Genomic DNA, 18488 nt, shown 5'->3' with positions numbered 1-18488 from the left:
AGATAAGAAAGCATTCCTCAGTGATCGTAAAGATCTCTTCAAGAAAATTAGAGATACCAAGGGAATATTTCATGCAAAGATGGGCTCAATAAAGGACAGAAATGGTATGGACCTAACAGAAGCAGAAGATCTTAAGAAGAGGTGGCAAGAATACACAGAAGAACTATGCAAAAAAGATCTTCATGACCCAGATAACCACGATGGTGTGATCACTCACCTAGAGCCAGACATCCTGAAATGCGAAGTCAAGTGGGCCTTAGGAGCATCACTATGAACAAGGCTAGTGGAGGTGATGGAATTCCAGGTGAGCTATTTCAAGTCCTAAAAGATGATGCTGTGAAAGTGCTGCATTCAATGTGCCAGCAAATTTGGAAAACTCAGCAGTGGCCACAGGACTGGAAAAGATCAGTTTTCATTCCAATCCCAAAGAAAGGCAATGCCAAAGAATGTTCAAACTACTACACAACTGCACTCATCTCACATGCTAGCTCAAAATTCTCCAAGAGAGGCTTCAACAGTACATGAACGAGAACTTCCATATGTTCAAGCTATATTTGAAAAAGGCAGAGAAACCAGAGATCAAATTGTCAACATCTGTTGAATCATAAAAAAAGCAAGAGAGTTCCAGGAAAACATCTACTTCTGCTTTATTGACTACACCAAAGCCTTTGACTGTGTGGACCAAAACAAACTGTAAAATTCTTAAAGAGATGGAAACACCAGACCACCTTACCTGCCTCTTGAGCAATCTGTATGCAGGTCAGGAAGCAACAGTTAGAACTGGACATGGAACAATAGACTGGTTCCAAATAGGAAAAGGAAGTACGTCAAGGCTGTATATTGTTACCCTACTTATTTAACTTATATGTAGAGTACATCATGAGAAATGCCAGGCTGGATGAAGTACAAGCTGGAATCAAAATTGCAGGGAGAAACATCAATAACCTCAGATATACAGATGACACCACCCTTGTGGCAGAATGTAAAGAAGATAAAGAGCCTCTTGATGAAAGTGAAACAGGAGAGGGAAAAAGTTGGCTGAAAACTCAACACTCAGAAAAAGAAGATCATGGCATCTGGTCCCATCACTTCATGGCAAATAGATAGGGAAACACTGGAAACAGTGACAGACTTTATGTTGGGGGGCTCCAAAATCACTGCAGATGGTGATTGCAGCCGTGAAATTAAAAGACACTTGCTCCTTGAAAGAAAAGCTATGACCAAGCTAGACAGTATATTAAAAAGCAGAGACATTACATTGCCAACAAAGGTCTGTCTAGTCAAAGCTGTGGTTTTTCCAGTAGTCATATATGGATGTGAGAGTTAGACTATAGAGAAAGCTGAATGCTGAAGAATTGATGCTTTTGAACTGTGGTGTTGGAGAGGACTCTTGAGAGCCCTTTGGACTGCAAGGAGATCCAACCAGTCCATCCTAAAGGAAATCAGTCCTGAATATTCATTGAAATGACTGATGCTGAAACTGAACCTCCGACACTTTGGCCACCTGATTCGAAGAACTGACTCATTTGAAAAGACCCTGATGCTGGGAAAGATTGAAGGCAAAAGGAGAAGGGGACAACAGAGGATGAGATGGTTGGATGGCATCACCAACTGGATGGACATGAGTTTGAGCAAGCTCCAGGAGTTGGTGATGGACAGGGAAGCATGGCGTGCTGCAGTCCATGGCGTCACAAAAGATCGTACACGACTGAGCGACTGAAGTGAACTGAATGAAATTTACATAATGGAATAGAAAAAATATTAAAAGGTTGATTCAAGATTCAAGACCCAAAGCAGTCAAAATGAAGATGCATTCTAGTAAAGTCAATAAACTTCAAAGATAGGAAATGAAAAGACTCTCCTCTGACTTGTTCATGGAAGCATTCAATGCTAAAAGAACAGAACCACATTAACAAGTTCTTTAAAGAGAAAGTGAACTGAAGATTTTATATTCAGCTAAATCGTCAAGTATAAAGCCTGTAACTAACAGTTTGAGTACCCAAGAACTCAGAGAGTATTGTTCAAATGAGCCCTCAAATATAAGGGAAAAAGCTTCAACCAACCAAGAGATAATTAGGGCAACTATTGTGACAGAACTGATATGAACAATTAAATATATATAATAGAACTGATACACAAATGTGACAGATTCCCTAACGTCAAATTCCCAGAGAGAGAGAGAGAGATACGAGAGAGAAAGAGAGAGGGAAAAAGAGACATGATAAACATTTCAAAAAAAAAAAAATTAAGAAAGGAATGAGGATGGGGGAAAAATAAAAGGAAGAAGTAGGCTAACTACCTCATCCTTTATAAATACCAAAGGATATCATATAAAACAATGAAGTTTTAACTGAAGTTTAAGCATATTAAATAGTACAAGTAAGGGAGGGAACAGACTAACTTTACAATTGTTCATACATGGTCAAACAATACAAAAAGGTGTACCACAAATATGAAAGCAAAAATCTAGCAGAGACAGAAACCTTAACAGCAGTCTAGGTAGAATCTGAATCAAAAAGCAATAAACAAAGCAAAGATGATTAGTTTGTAATGCCAGAAAGTACAATCTTGAATAAAGATCAACAATGATAATATGCACCAATGAACATAGAATAAACATTCACAGGAAAAACTATTGGATAAAGAGTTAGAGTGGGATGCAGTATCAATTAGAGACTAATTTACCTCTCATAATTCATGGAAATTAGAGTGACTGAAACTATATAAGATTACAGAAGACCCAAATAATAAAAGGTAGAAAATGGATAGAATTGATATGCCAAATTCTACACTCCAATAGTCAAAATATTATCTTCTTTTCCAAGTACTTATGGATAATTCACAATAATTGATCATACATAAGATCACACAGAAAATGTCAATAAAAATCAAAATAATACAGATTAGCATTTTCTCACTACAATATAACTGAAAATGACCACAAAATGCCTTTACTAGATATGAATTTTAAAATTCTCAAATAACTCTTCAGTGAGGAAATACAAATATATTGATGAGCATCAAGAAAATAATCATAAAAATACTACATATAAGAATTACATTAAATTAATAACAGGGAGAAGTGACGTCTTTATGATATTAAATCTTTTTATTTAGGTACTTGTCTTCATTTGTACAATTCTTTTTTTTTTTTTTTGGCCACACCAGGGAATTCCCTGTACAATTCTTAACTTAGTATCCTTCAGTAATGTTTTATTCTTCATATGCTATTATTATTAAATTTATAGCAACAAAATATAAAGAAAAAAAGACATTTATCTTCTGATTATTATTATGTAGGAAATATATTCAAATTTTTATAACTCCGTTTTTTTTCTCTATTTTTGTTGTTTAGCACCTCAAAAAAATGTTAAATAACAGCAGTAAAACATAGTTGTTTTTCTTCTGGACTTTAGAGGGGATGCTTTCAGTGTTTCTTTTAAGCATGCTGCTCCTGCTTGCTGCTAAGTCGCTTCAGTCGTGTCCGACTCTGTGCAACCCCATAGATGGCAGCCCACCAGGCTCCCCCATCCCTGGGATTCTCCAGGCAAGAACACTGGAGTGGGTTGCCATTTCCTTCTCCAATGCATGAAAGTGAAAAGTGAAAGTGAAGTCCCTCAGTCGTGTCGGACTCTTTGTGAGCCCATGGACTGGAGCCTTCCAGGCTCCTCCGTCCATGGGATTTTCCAGGCAAGAATACTGGAGTGGGGTGCCATTGCCTTCTCCGTCTTTTAAGCATAACAGACTTTTAAATAACAATTTTCTAACGTTTATCTAATTGACACACCAATTATCCAAATCAGTTAGTACCAACATATTTGGTGTAACACACAAAAAAGTATTACCAGTAACATTTAAATTATTTTTTTCAACTTACTTTATAGTATCTGCAAAGCTCACTCGACGAGAGTTTTTCTTATTTCTCAAAGCATTGGGTTCCTAAGGGTAGAGAATATATGGTAAGATTCTTAATGAAACCACTAAGAAGTATGTTTCCAAGAGTATGATATGACAGACACCAGGTCTTATTTTAAATTAATGTGATATTATTAATTTTGATAATTTGATCCTTCAAAAATTCCAATACAGAAGCACTTAACATGAATATGATTTTCAATGTGAATGATGATAAGCTCACTGACACAAACAACATATATTTAAGGAAGGTGATTATTGTCCTTAACCTTTTCTCTCTCCTTTAAATAAATGGTAATTTTGCTATCCAGTAGAAGAAAGACTGGAAACAAAACAAGTGATATATTACCTATCATGGTAACCTTACTATGCTATTTTTAAGATTAAAAGAATTTTTTAAATTGTGGTAAAGTACAATTAACATAAAATCACTTACAATTTTTCTAATTTTATTATGGTAAGAACTTGATGCGATCTACTCTCTTAACAGATTTTTAAGTGTACAATACAATGTTGTTAACTATAGACATAGTGTTATACAGTGCATCTCTAGAATTCATTCACCATGTATAACCGAAACTTTATACCCATTGATTGGCAACTCTCCATTTCCCTCTCCTTTCAGTCTCTGATAACCACTCCCCCGCTTTCTGATTCTATGAATTTGGCTCTTTTGGACATTGCACATAAGTGGAATCATGGAGTTTTTGTTCTTCTGTGACTATTTTACTTAACATACTCAAGCCTCTTTTAACTGTTTTTAAGTGTACGCTTCAGTACTGTTACATACATATATATGGTTGTGTAACCAATCCCCAGAAATCTTTTCATCTTTCAAAACTGAAACTATACTCAACAAACAACTCCCTCATATGCCTCAACTTCCCCACAACCACAATTTTACTTTCTGTTTCTATGAATCTGACTAGTCCAGGTAATTCATAAAAGTATTTGTCTTTTGTGGCTTTTTTCTTTCTTTTAACATCATGTTCTCAAGGTTCATTCACATTGTAGTATGTATCAGAATTACCTTCTTAAGGCTGAATAATATTCCATTAATACCACCTTTTGTTTATCCATTCATCTGTCAATGGATTCTGGGTTGCTGCCACCTTTTGGCTACTGTGAATAACCATGCTATGAACAGTGGTGTACATCTCTTCAAGACTCTGCTTTTAATTCTTTGGGGTATATACCCAGAAGTGGAATTGCTGAATCATATGGTAAATCTATTTTAGTTTCTGGAGGAATCATTATTTTCTATAGCAGCTGTACCCATTTTACATTCCCACCAATAGTACACAGTCAGTTCAGTTCAGTCGCTCAGTCGTGTCCGACTCTTTGCGACCCCGTGAATCACAGCACACCAGGCCTCCCTGTCCATCATCACCTCTCGGAGTTCACTCAAACTCACGTCCATCGAGTCAGTGATGCCATCCAGCCATTTCATCCTCTGTCGTCCCCTTCTCCTCCTGCCCCCAATCCCTCAGAGCATCAGAGTCTTTTCCAATGAGTCAACTCTTCGCATGAGGTGGCCAAAGTACTGGAGTTTCAGCTTTAGCATCATTCCTTCCAAAGAACACCCAGGACTGATCTCCTTTACAATGAACTGGTTGGATCTCCTTGCAGTCCATGGGACTCAAGAGTCTTCTCCCACACCACATTTCAAAAGCATCAATTCTTCAGCGCTCAGCTTTCTTCACAGTCCAATTCTCACATCCATACATGACTACTGGAAAAACCATAGCCTTGACTAGACGGACCTTTGTTAGCAAAATAATGTCTCTGCCTTTCAATATGCTATCCAGGTTGGTCATAACTTTCGTTCCAAGGAGTAAGCGTCTTTAAATTTCATGGCTGCAATCACCATCTGTAGTGATTTTGGAGCCCAGAAAAATAAAGTCTGACATTGTTTCCACTCTTTCCCCATCTATTTCCCATGAAGTGATGGGACCAGATGCCATGATCTTAGTTTTCTGAATGTTGAGCTTTAAGCCAACTTTTTCACTCTCCTCTTTCACCTTCATCAAGAGGCTTTTGAGTTCCTCTTCACTTTCTGCCATTAGGGTGGTGTCATCTGCATATCTGAGGTTATTGATATTTCTCCCGGCAATCTTGATTCCAGCTTGTGCTTCTTCCAGCCCAACGTTTCTCATGATGTACTTTGCATAGAAGTTAAATAAGCAGGGTGACAATATACAGCCTTGACATACTTCCTTTTCCTATTTGGAACCAGTCTGTTGTTCCATGTCCAGTTCTAACTGTTGCTTCCTGACCTGCATATAGGTTTCTCAAGAGTCAGGTGGTTCCAATTACTCTACATCCTAGCCAACTGTTGCTATTTTTTGTTTTTTTTTTTAACAGTAGCCATCCTAACAGATATGAATTCATATCTTACTGTGGTTTTGACTTGCATTTCCCTAATGATTAGTGATGCTGAACATATTTTCATTATACTATTTTTATTTTCCTTCATCTTCCTTAACAAGGACGAACATTTTTACTCATATCGATACCAAACACAAAACCAAATGAAATCCATAGAGAATTTTGCTTTCCTAATTCTGGATACCTGAGCATAAATTTTGTTACAAAGAATCAGGAATGTTCATACTCTCTGTTAAGATCCTGGCAGACACTACAGGTGGCCTTGAGCTTAATAATGACAATAATATGGACATAATAAATACTACTATACTTCTTACCTTTTAAAAAACCCTGAAATTTGTGTGGTATATTAGAAAGAGCACTAAGGAGATTACAGCTCCAATCTGAAGTCTGCCACTAATTGTGTGGGGTTAGACAAACATTTAACCTCTCTGGACCTCCTATTTCTTATTTATAAAATTAAGGAATAAGATTCAAGATTACTATTGAGGTCCTGTTAGTTTTAAAGCTCTATGAATCTTTGAATACATTATTTACTCATTCAAACATTCATTAAACTAAAAAAAAAACCACACATACTAAATCTCACGCTGAGTGACAACAGAAGAATGGTAAAGCAAACAGTACAGTCCCTACTCTACTGGGGATTAATGGTAACACAGACATTAAAACAAAAATCTACACAAATATAAAATTCAAAATGTAGTGATATGAATAAAAACTACATTAAAAAATAATAATTTGGCCTGAGAATTATGGAAGATTTCTGTGAAGAAGTACATTTGAGATCTGAAGGATTAATTAGTAGTCAGATGAAGAGTTGAACAGAAGGAAAGCATTTGATTCAGATCATGTGCAAAGGCTTGATGTATTTGAGAAACAGAAAAATTTATTTATAGAGGCTAAAGTAGGGTAAGCACTCAGAATTAAATGGTCTCCAAAGCTATACACATTTCATCATTCAACAAAATGTACTGAAAGTGAATTATATACCACGTATAATACACTAAAAACACACACAACAAAGTTAATCTCAAGAGAGTTCTTAATTTACAATGGACATTAGTAAACAACTACAACAGAATATGTTAAGGGATGATTTTCTGAGAGAAGTGACACCAAAGCTGAGTCTTAGAGATCAAACGGGAATTATGCGGTAAAGAGGACTACAAATATGTGATAAACCAAGTATGATAAAATATTAACTGTAGAATCTAGGTAATGACTATATGAACATTCACTACAAAATTCTTTCTACTTTTCAGTGTGTTTCAAAAAATTTTTAATAAAATACTGGCAGGTAAATGAAGGATGAGGGACAAGCCATCTTAACAGAGGTAATATCACATATAAATACCCGCAGCCTTGACAGTTCATGTCTGTTTGGGGAATGGTAAGCAATTCTAAATGGTGAGATACATGTATGAGAGTGGCAAGAAGTCTGGAAAAGTAAATAGGGGTTAAAAATCAAGAGTGCCAGCTTGCTCAAATGTTTGGATTATAACCTGAGGGCCATGGAATGCTTACTTATACATATTCAACTGAGAATCATTTATGGTGCTCTCCCTTCAATAGCTAGCAAATTTTCTACTTATTGAAAGTATCACTGAAAATAGTCATCTATGATGCATTTGTACCAGAGACTTACCTGAATAGTTTCATTCCCATTTCCACCTCTGAGGTCCTGAAGAGGACTCCTTGGGGGTTTCAATATCTAGAAGAGAAATATTCAAGAAAGTCTGCTATTATCTATTATTATTTCATGATATAACTTGAAATCACTTCAAGTTATATCATGATCAGAAAGGTAGAGATGCTAAAATTCCTGTAGAAACCTCTAAAACACCACAAATTCATACTGCTTTGTACTCTGTGGCGGTTTTAAATATTTGGCTCCATTCCCTTCTCCTTGCCTCCAATTTCCAGTTATGTGCTTACTCGCATCCCACGTGGTCTGGGTAAAACTCTGCTTCAGCTCTAGGGTTCAACAGGTAACCTGGGGCCAAGATCAATCTGCACAAACATTCTTTCATCAATAGTGACTGGTTTGGGAATGAGGACTTGACCCATATCAAAATAACAGAGCCAACATGATTCAACCCTGAGTATTCTGGGTTTATTTATTTATTTTTTAATCCTGGGGAAACAGACACTATTTTTTATGTAGAACTGGAACCTGGAAGTTGGGTGAGCTAGCTGTACAGTAGTAATAATAATAATAGAGAGAGAGAGCTGTTCACTACCCAGAGGAAGAGATTAGAGTATAAAAATGAAAGGAAATCAAGTACTAATTGGGTCCAGTACTTTCACCATAAGTGTCCTTGCACAGACATCTGTCCTACAAACACTTCTGCTGCATAACTAATTGACCAGAAAACAATTTTGCTATAAAAGATAAAAGAGGGACATTAAAAAGGACATAATGAAACATGAAAAATGAATAACAAAGTTAAAGACTTTATTGCAAAATACAGAATACTTGAATACATTTAAAATGTGTGTAAATTCATGGCAATACTGCATAAATAACTGATTTTATTTTGCGGGTTGTACCTAAGCACTTGCCTTTTATCTTTCGCTCATAGTACATTTAATACATTAAAAAAAATTTATTGATTCATACTTTTCATTTGGCATCGTAGTTTTTCACTAAAATTTCTTCTACTAAGATAGGTTATCAGTTTTCAAACACTAGGATACATATTTGTAATTGAGTTTTGTATTGCGTTATAAAACCCTTCCACAATGATAATACTGCTGCCAATTAGTAATGGGGCAAAAGTGCTTGCGGCAAAGATTCTTACGGCGAAAGCATCACAGAACCACTGGTGCTATTGCTGGAACCCCTTGTCAGTTAACTTGTGCCTAATATCATCCCTATCTTTGGATTTTTTTCAATTTCATAACTCAAAAAGTTTTGTGCTTAAATAGATTTTAGCTGGATTATTTTGTGTTTTGCTGCAGCTCTGTACAATAGTTTTTATATATTTTTAAACAGATTTATTAAAGAATAATTTACACAGAACACAACGAATTAAATTACCGTGAAATCCATAAAATAGGAATTTTAGTATATCTACAGAATTGTGTAATCAGGTTAAATACTTGAGTCTTTATCCAGAGAGTAATAGAAGCCAGCAGGGTTGGGATGATGATGCTATTCAAAATTACTGTGGTATATAGTCATCAATCAATAAAAGGTAACAATAGCTCAAATAAGTGTTTCTTACTGAAGAATGTCGTCTTCCAACAGGTCTCTCCGCATTGCCACTGAAAAAGGGAAAAAATTTTACATACACAGTGGTAAAAGACTGAATTCTAAAACCCATCATTATAATATCTCTTCCATGCTTATAAATCAGTCATCATTTTCACTTAATAAACTTTATAGTACAAGACTTAAATTCAGTATTTAGGAAGTCAGCATTTTAAAATACATACGGTATATCATACAACTATTTCCTGAAAAACAATCAGTACAACATAGTTTACCATATTGATATAAGTACGATTATAAGATAAATGGACTAAAAAAAAAAAAAACCAATAAGAAAGGTAATTCCCTGGTGGTCCAGTGGTCAGGGCTCTGAGCTTCCAGGGTAGGGGGCATGGGTTCAATCCCTGGTCAGGGAACTAAGATTCTATAAGCAGCAGTATGGGCTAAAAAAAACCCAAAAGATAAATGGATCATAAATCAAAAGCCTCTAGCTCTGGTTTTACTACTGTGTGATTTTTTAGACCAGGCTTTGAATACTGAAAAAGCCAAACAGATAATTTAGCAGATGTTAAGAAAAATAGGTGGTGTTGAGACTACAGAGAATTCCTTCCTGCCTGGTTTGATCATTACAGCTACTATGTACTTCACTAGGCTAGTTGTTGCCAAGCAAGAATATGAGCCCAGTGTCGTAACACTTGATTTTTCAGAAAAAACTGAAAATCTAACTGTTGTATGAAACTTTGGCAACTAGTTCAAAAATTAAAAAACAACGTTTAAACAATATTTTTCTTTGTCATATATACATATGCCTATAGGCTGTAAACAGTTGCTAGTTTGTGATGCCAACTTTAGACAAATCATTTCCTTGGGCCTCAATTTTCTCATCCTTAAATTGAAGAGATGGGAGGCAGTCTCTAAATCCGTCTCAATTTTGATTCTAGATGAGTTTATACAAAGATATGACAAGAAGTGCCGTGATTCTGTAACATTTACTTCTTTTCCCTGGAACAGATTGGGAAAACATTTCAGAAGTTATCCATATGTCTTACTGATTAGAAAAATATCTTTCTCTGATAAGGAGTTAATGTTTTTAGCTGCATTTCAAGAACTTACTTTTCGTCATTAGCCTCTGAAGATATCCCATCCATTTTTGAAGAAAAACTTTTCTGTAACAAATATACAATAAGAGAAAAGGTGAGAAAAAAGGAGGAGAAACTGTAATGAATGAAGAGATTAAGAACAGAATTGTGATTTTAGGATTACTTTCTGTGAGAGGGCCAAAAAAGGGAGGAAAGAAGGAAAAATTTTCATTACAGGAATATGAAATATGAAAAATTTTGAGGACTTTACACTGCTCTAATTACCACTCTTGGAAAATTCTCATATTCAAGATGAAATCAGTGACCAATACTGATTGGGATGATATGGACTTTATTGCTTCAAATAAAAAACTGTCCTAGTTTATAGAAGTTTATGGATTACATAATAATTCAATCTCAAAATGTAGTCAATCAGCCATCAAAATACAGCTTAATAAAATCTGCACAAAATGAATATTTATCTCATGAAAATTTAACTTTACTCAGAAAAAAAAAAAAATTAAGACATAAAAATAACCCTGTAAACACTGTAATTGGGACTACCCTGGTGGTGGGTGAATAAGATCTGTCTGCCAATGCAAGGGTCACGGGTTTAATCTCTGGTCCAGGAAAACTGCACATGCCACTGAGCAACTAAGCCCATGCGCCACAACCACTGAAGCCCAGGCACTCTAGGGCCTGCAAGCTGCAACTACTAAAGCCCGTGAGCTTAGAGCCTGTGCTCTGCAACAAGAGAAGCCATCGCAATGGGAAGCCCATGCATCGTAATGAAGAAAAGCTCCCATTCACCTCGCAAAGCAACTAAGACCAGTGCAGCCAAAAAATCAATCGAAAAATTATATATAAAAAAAAAATGTATTTGATTATGCTTACAATCCCACTCAGTGAGTATCTATCTGTCTTGGAAAGAGTGTGCAAAAGAAGCATAACCTGAAGTTTCTTTAGTTGGTCTTAGCTCCTACCTCGGAGAAGGCAATGGCAACCCACTCCAGTACTCTTGCCTGGAAAATCCCATGGACGGAGGAGCCTGGTGGGCTGCAGTCCACGCAGTCACACAAAGTCGGACATGACTGAGCGACTTCACTTTCACTTTTCACTTTCATGCATTGGAGAAGGCAATGGCAACCCACTCCAGTGTTTTTGCCTGGAGAATCCCAGGGACAGGGGAGCCTGGTGGGCTGCTGTCCATTGGGTCACACAGAGTCAGACACGACTGAAGCGACTTAGCAGAAGCAGCAGCAGCATAGATATATAAGGCAATGGGAATCACCTAGAATTTGATCTCTGACTCTCCTTTTGTCCTCCATCACTTTCTCAGCCTGTTTATCCATTTTTCTGGTTTTACTTATCTCTTGTTCACAGATTATAGCCATATCTACTTAAAATAATATTTTTAATTTAAAGTTTTAAGATAGTACATACTATCCTCTTTCCCAAAAGCAACTACCTCCACTACTTTAATTATTTTGTTTTAAAGAAAACTCTCTTAACTGCAATCATCTCCATCTCATACACAGACACTCTATATCCAGATATATACAGTACAACAAAGTAAATATTACATGCTAATTTTACTACAAAAAATATAAGATCCTAAAAAAAAAATAGCAAAAAGGAGCAATTTGTGAAAAGAAGAATGTGTTATGGTCACATTGCTTATATTCCAGAAATGCAAAATTGGTTCAACATTAGAAAATCATTTTTACAATTTACTATCCTAACAGATTAAAAGGGAAAAATCATAAATTATCTCAACAGATTAAAGAAAGTTTGATGATTTTTAACATCCTTTCAAATTAAAAAAATTAGCAAACTAGGAATAGAAAGTAAATTCCTTAATCTAACAAACAGTATCTATTTTAAAAGCAGCAAACATCAACTTAACAGCAAAACTGAAAACTTTTCAAGATCAACCAAGTATGATAGCTGTTTGCACTTCTATTCAATCTAGCACTAAGTCTTAGTGATTCTATATCCAATATATATCCCAAATTCATTCCCTTCTATCTTCACCACCATAATTCAAGCTGCCCTCATCTCTCAAGTAGAATATTACAATTTCCATCTCATTGGTCTCCCTACTTCCACTCTTATCCCCCTGAAGTCCTTTCTCCACATAGTAGGCAGTTATGTTCTTAAACATAAATCATCTTTAAGACATTCCCTATGTAAAACCCCTTAAAAGCTTACCATTGTACTGAAAATAAACTCTTTACCAGGACCTACAAAGCTTTACAAGATCTGGATCCTGCTTGCCTCTCAGACTTCATACTTAAATCTCATACCACTGTTTCTCTCTCTGTGCTAGACACATTTGCATTTCTATTCCTGCACAAACAAAGCTCTTTCCCAAGTCTTCAAATTTTTATTTGCTATTATTTCTTGGCAAGAAAGTCAAGAAAAGTACAATTTGTATCACTGTGTATGTCTCCTTTGTAGCATTACCACAACTGTAATTTAAGTCTGTTATGTAAATTAATTATCCCTTTTATCTTCCCAAACTAACTGATGGAAGAAATTTTGACATATTGAAGTATGGTGAAGCCATTGTCATCAAGCCAGATTACACATGATTTGGCTTGAACTTTATTCTAATTAGAACAGCCAGTATTAAAGCTTATCTAAAATACACTATACATGTGCTTTAGCCATTAAAGAAGAGGGTACACTGTCCAGAAGTAAAGAATGTCTGTTTTGAAGATAGACATAAAAGCCTCCCTTTCTGGGATGTCAGTGCTAGTACTCCTTTGATGATAAGGCTCCATTCCCAAGCTCCAAAAACATAATGACCGGCTGTGTATGTGTTAATCTTTCTTTAAGAAACATTGAAGGAAGGTACCCTTGTTATATTTGATGTTCTTTGTTCTGACAAGATATAAAGCTGCACTGAAAATCATGCTTCTCCGGAATAGTTCTTCAGAACTGAAAGGCTGTCTCCCAGGCTATACTTCTTAGTTTGGCTCAAATAAACTCTCTTCTGTTCTTATTTATAGATTGATTAGTATTTGCATCAACATATCCTTGCCTAAACAGTAAACTCCATGAGAATAGGGCTGGTGTCTCTTACGTTTACTGTCACATTTTAAGAATTTGGCACAGTGCTTAGTAAATAATATGAGCTCAATAAACTCAATGCCTTCCATATTTTTTTCTCCTTTTAGAAATATTTTCAAGTCCATATTCAAAATTCACAGATAAAACTTAAAGTACTATCAAACTTGTTGCTCAGTCACCAAGTTGTGTCCAACTCTTCACAACACCATGGACTGCAGCACACAAGGCTTCCCTGTCCCTCACCACCTCCCAGAGTTTGCCCAAGTTCATGTCCAGTGAATCAGTGATGTCATTCAACCATCTCATCCTTTGTCAGCCTCTTCCCCTTCTGCCTTCAATCTTTCCCAGCATCAGGGTCTTTTCCAATGAATCACCTCTTCACATCAGGTAGTCAAAGTATCAGAGCTTCAGCATCAGTCCTTCCGAAGAGTATTCAGGGTTGATTTCCTTAAAAATCGACTGGTTTGATCTCTTTGCTTTCCAAGGGACTGTCAAGAGTGCCACGGTTCAAAATCATCAATTGTATGGCACTCTGCCTTCTTTATTGTGCAGTTCTACATCTGGACTTCCCTGGTGGCTCAGACGGTAAAGCGTTTGTCTATAATGTGGGAGACCTGGGTTCGAGCCCTGGGTTAGGAAGATCCCCTGGAGAAGGAAATGGCAATCCACTCAAGTACTATTGCCTGGAAAATCCCATGGACAGAGGAGCCTGGTAGGCTACAGTCTATGGGGTCACAAAGAGTCAGACACAACTGAGTGACTTCACTTTCACTTTCTACATCTGTACATGACTACTGGAAAAACCATAGCCTTGAGTCATCTAAACATATTCATTGTTTGAAACAGTCATTGTGCATAAGCCCTGTCTCTCTGCCAGACTTAGTTAGCACTTAAGTGATAAAGAGTTGAAGCTTACTGATGTCCTCTTTTAAAAATAGTCTATTTATTACATATCTGTAAGTTCCACTTCCAACAGAAATAGACTGCAGATTCTCACATTAAGCCTCATGTGTAAAATGCTGTTATGGTTGAACTTTTGATCATCATCACATTCATTGATTATTAATTGGTTCCAAAACTGTGCACCAGGCACGTAAGGAGGGGTGCTACAGCATACTCACAAAGGGGTTCTGGAATATTTTAAATTTCTGAGAGAAACAATTCTCAACATCTATCTACTGCTAGTTCAAAAGAGTACCCATTGACCTTACACTAGTTTTGGTTACATATTATTGCAAAGCTGGATTTTTGGCAGTTGCTGTGATATAAAGCAAGTACTTTTGATCAATGTGGCCCCAGAAATGAGCATGGCAGTATCTGATTCCAAGATCTGAAAGTTGCATAGTGTTCAACATGAAATGGAGAAGGACACTATGAACCTTGTTCCTCATGTTCTCCACCTGCCTTTTGTCTATGGAAAAACTTTACCCAAAGAATAAGCATAATCAGAGAAGTGAGAAAATGCAGATACAAAGGAAAACAGCCAAAGAGACCACATAATAATAGTTTAGTCATCAAGCATAGTAAAGGACCTTTAGTTCCTTCTCAAGGGCTATAGATATTATTCTGGGCCATATCCTGTGAGCTCTTAAAGATACTGAAACCCCCACCAGGTGGAAGAAGTGAACTACACGATGACTAGACTGTAGCCATGACATAAGCTGCCACTGTTCAGAGAATTAGTCTCAAAGAAACGGGAACAAGCCCATCCTAGAACTGAAGATCAACTGTATTTAAAACAATCAAGATGATGTTGGTCAGACCACCACATGATCAATTTCAAGATGACTGTCAGAGCTGACTGTGCTGTTTCTGCATGTAGCCTCTCCCTTTAAAATCTGTTGCCCACTGATCATCAGTGGGGGAGAGTTGGGCTTTGAACAGAAGTCTGCCCTCCTAGCCTGTTGCCAGCATCCAAAAAGAAGCAAACTTTGCTTTCCACCAACCTTGCCTCTTTATTGACTTTTGAGCGGTAAGCAGTTGGACCCCATTTTCAGCTATAACAGGTGCACATATCCAATCAAATAATTGCGATTATTTAAGAACAAAATAAAATATCTTTTCATTCAGTTTATGTATATATCGATAATCTCAGATATTCAGATGACACCACCCTTATGGCAGAAAGTGAAGAGGAGCTAAAGAGCCTCTGGATGAAAGTGAAAGAGGAGAGTGAAAAAGCTGGCTTAAAACTCAACATCCAAAAAACTAAGATTATGGCACCCGATCCCATCACTTCATGGCAAATAGATGGGGAAACAATGGAAATAGTGACAGATTTTATTTCCTTGGGCTCCAAAATCACTGCAGACAGTGACTGCAGCCATGAAATTAAGACGCTTGCTCTTTGCAAGAAAAGCTATGACAAACCTAGACAGTGTAATAAAAAGCAGAGACATTACTTTGCCGACAAAGGTCCACATAGTCAAAGCTATGGTTTTTCCAGTAGTCATGTATGGATGTGAGAGTTGGACTATAAAGAAAGCTGAGCGCCAAAGAATTGATGCTTCTGAACTGTGGTGTTGGAGAAGACTCTTGAGAGTCCTTTGGAAAGCAAGGAGATCAAACCAGTCCATCCTAAAGGAAATCAACCTTGAATATTCATTGGAAGGATTGGTGCTGAGGCTGAAGTTCCAATACTTTGGCCACCTGATGCAAAGAGCCCACTCATTGGAAAAGACCCTGACGCTGAGAAAGATGATTGGATGGCATCACCGATTCAATGGACATGACTTTGAGCAAGCTCTGGGAAATGGTGAAAGACAGGGAAGGCTGGCTTGCTGCAGTCCATGGGCTCTCAAAGAGTCAGACACGACTGAGCCACTGAACAACAGTTAATATATTTCATAGTGTCCAGTGATATAGACTCTAGACCTGTGCTATATCAGATAATTTAAATTTAATTAAAATGCAATAAAATTTAAAATACCATTCTTGTCACAATTAGCCACACTGTAGGTGCTCAACAGTCATATGAGATTAATGAGTACCGTGCTGAGCAATGCAGAAATTAAACATTACCATTAACACTGGAAGTTTTATTGGTCAGCACTGTCCTACTACCAATATCTAGGGTATCTTTTACTGTCTCTTACTTAGCATCAAACACATCATTAATATTACCACTCCAAGTATTTTTCATTCAGTTTACATCTACTTGTCACCTTGTAAAAATTTCCAGCCATTTCACGTTGTCAAGAAAAATCATATCACTTGGAACGCAACCTTTACAGTACGTTAAATTCACATTTCAAATCATTCTTTCCTTCAAGTTCCACCTCAAATACCACTTTCTCCAAGAAGCCTCCTCTAGTCTCCATTGCCAAAAAGCATTAAATAAGCTGGTCTGTGTTCCCACATTCCTTTAGAATGTCCTGTAATCCTTTACAGTCTTGCTTTATAGTTATCTGTGTATATCAATTCCTTCCCGTTCTGGACTGTAAATTCTAGATGAGGGACTGAATCATCTGCTCCCTGCCCGAGCACAAGACAAGGAATCCAATACAGATCTGAGGAATTAGACTGATCCAATTCAACTGAAAACTTCAATCTTCATACCTAAAGTAAGCTCTGCTTTGGTCTTCTCTGTCATACCTCTATAAACCTATCTTTAAAATTCCAATCGACAAAACATATATTTTTAGAACTTTTTTCTGAAACTCTACTATTGAGACAAACAGCAAGAAAAGACTCCTTAACTCTGGCTTAATAATGCACCGAGGATTTTTAAAAAACTTATTTGTGGCGTACTAATACTGGCTTTATTTATGTTATTACATCCGCAGAAGACTCAAAATCTGCTCAGTGCCGCTAGCACTCAGATCAGACACTGTAAATAAACCATAAACCGAGAGTTTAAAATCACATTTCTGTCACTTCATTTATAGCTAAGAAAAGACTGAGTAAGAAATGCAAACACCCGTGAGTTCCCCAAAGAAGGGAAAAGGAGGTAGGTGCTAGGGAGTCCTGGAGCCCTGACAGAAGATGGCGGGGCGGGACGCGGAGAGAGCCGCGGGCCAGCGACCCAGGGCCGCTCGTGGGGCCCAGGTGTGGATGGAGACTGCTAGCGGGGCGAAAGGTGGCCCAAGTGCAGGCCGAGGTGAGAGAAGAGCGAGTCCTGCACCGGGGGAGGGCGTCCGTACCTGAGCCCAGCGAGTGCTGAGGCAGCCTGGCTGTAGGCGCGTCCCTCTCCTCCCAGCGTGGGGCCTTGAGTCCGCTTTAACAAAACCTAAATCCCGCGGGCGAAGACCAGGACGAAAGTTACTCGCCGCGACCCAACGGCTTCACAAATTCTCCTCAGACTTGTTTGTGGTCCGCACACTCCTCACATAGCTCACCCCCACCCCTTCACACGTCTCCTCACAACGCCCAGAGGACCTCTGTAAAGCATTCAAATCTAACCGCCTAGCGGAAGCGCAGGCGCAAAGCCGCTCAACGCGTCAGCCCCGCCCCTTAGGCGGCAGACCCTCCCTAAGATTACTTCAATGAAAAATTTTTCCCAGTTTGTATGCCAATTTTATTTCTTTCAAGGTTATCTCATTTTCTACGGAATTTTCCATTATTCCTCCCCACTGCAGATTCCTCACTGCATGGGAGCGGCCATCTTCTTTTTATTTCTTGCTGTAAAAAAGATCGGAGCTTTGCTTCCGTACAAAATGGCGGCTCCCATTCCATTGCGTCACATCCCCCTAGTTTTACTCCCTATAGCTACCAGGAAGGAGTAGGCTTCTGGGACGAGGTGGCCGAGTGGTTAAGGCGATGGACTGCTAATCCATTGTGCTCTGCACGCGTGGGTTCGAATCCCATCCTCGTCG

At 37.6% G+C, this 18488-nt stretch overlaps 1 protein-coding gene and 1 non-coding gene across 2 annotated transcripts in view; one reads left to right on the top strand and one right to left on the bottom strand.

The window, feature by feature from the left end:
* KNL1 (kinetochore scaffold 1) overlaps positions 1-18287 on the bottom strand; it is a 64819-nt gene extending 46532 nt beyond the window's left edge. The window contains 5 exon segments of the mRNA XM_027553545.1: positions 3878-3939; positions 7952-8017; positions 9534-9573; positions 10634-10686; positions 17817-18287. Coding sequence (XP_027409346.1) covers positions 3878-3939; positions 7952-8017; positions 9534-9573; positions 10634-10668 — 203 coding nt within the window. The 5' untranslated portion in view covers positions 10669-10686; positions 17817-18287.
* A 119-nt stretch (positions 18288-18406) lies between these two features.
* Positions 18407-18488, top strand: TRNAS-GCU. Its single transcript has one exon. It is a non-coding gene; the product is annotated as a tRNA-Ser (tRNA).

The sequence above is a fragment of the Bos indicus x Bos taurus genome, chromosome 10, assembly GCF_003369695.1.
Source record: "Bos indicus x Bos taurus breed Angus x Brahman F1 hybrid chromosome 10, Bos_hybrid_MaternalHap_v2.0, whole genome shotgun sequence".
Taxonomy (NCBI): domain Eukaryota; kingdom Metazoa; phylum Chordata; class Mammalia; order Artiodactyla; family Bovidae; genus Bos; species Bos indicus x Bos taurus.
Note: the sequence above shows the minus strand (reverse complement) of the source record. Positions and strands in the feature narration are given on the sequence as shown.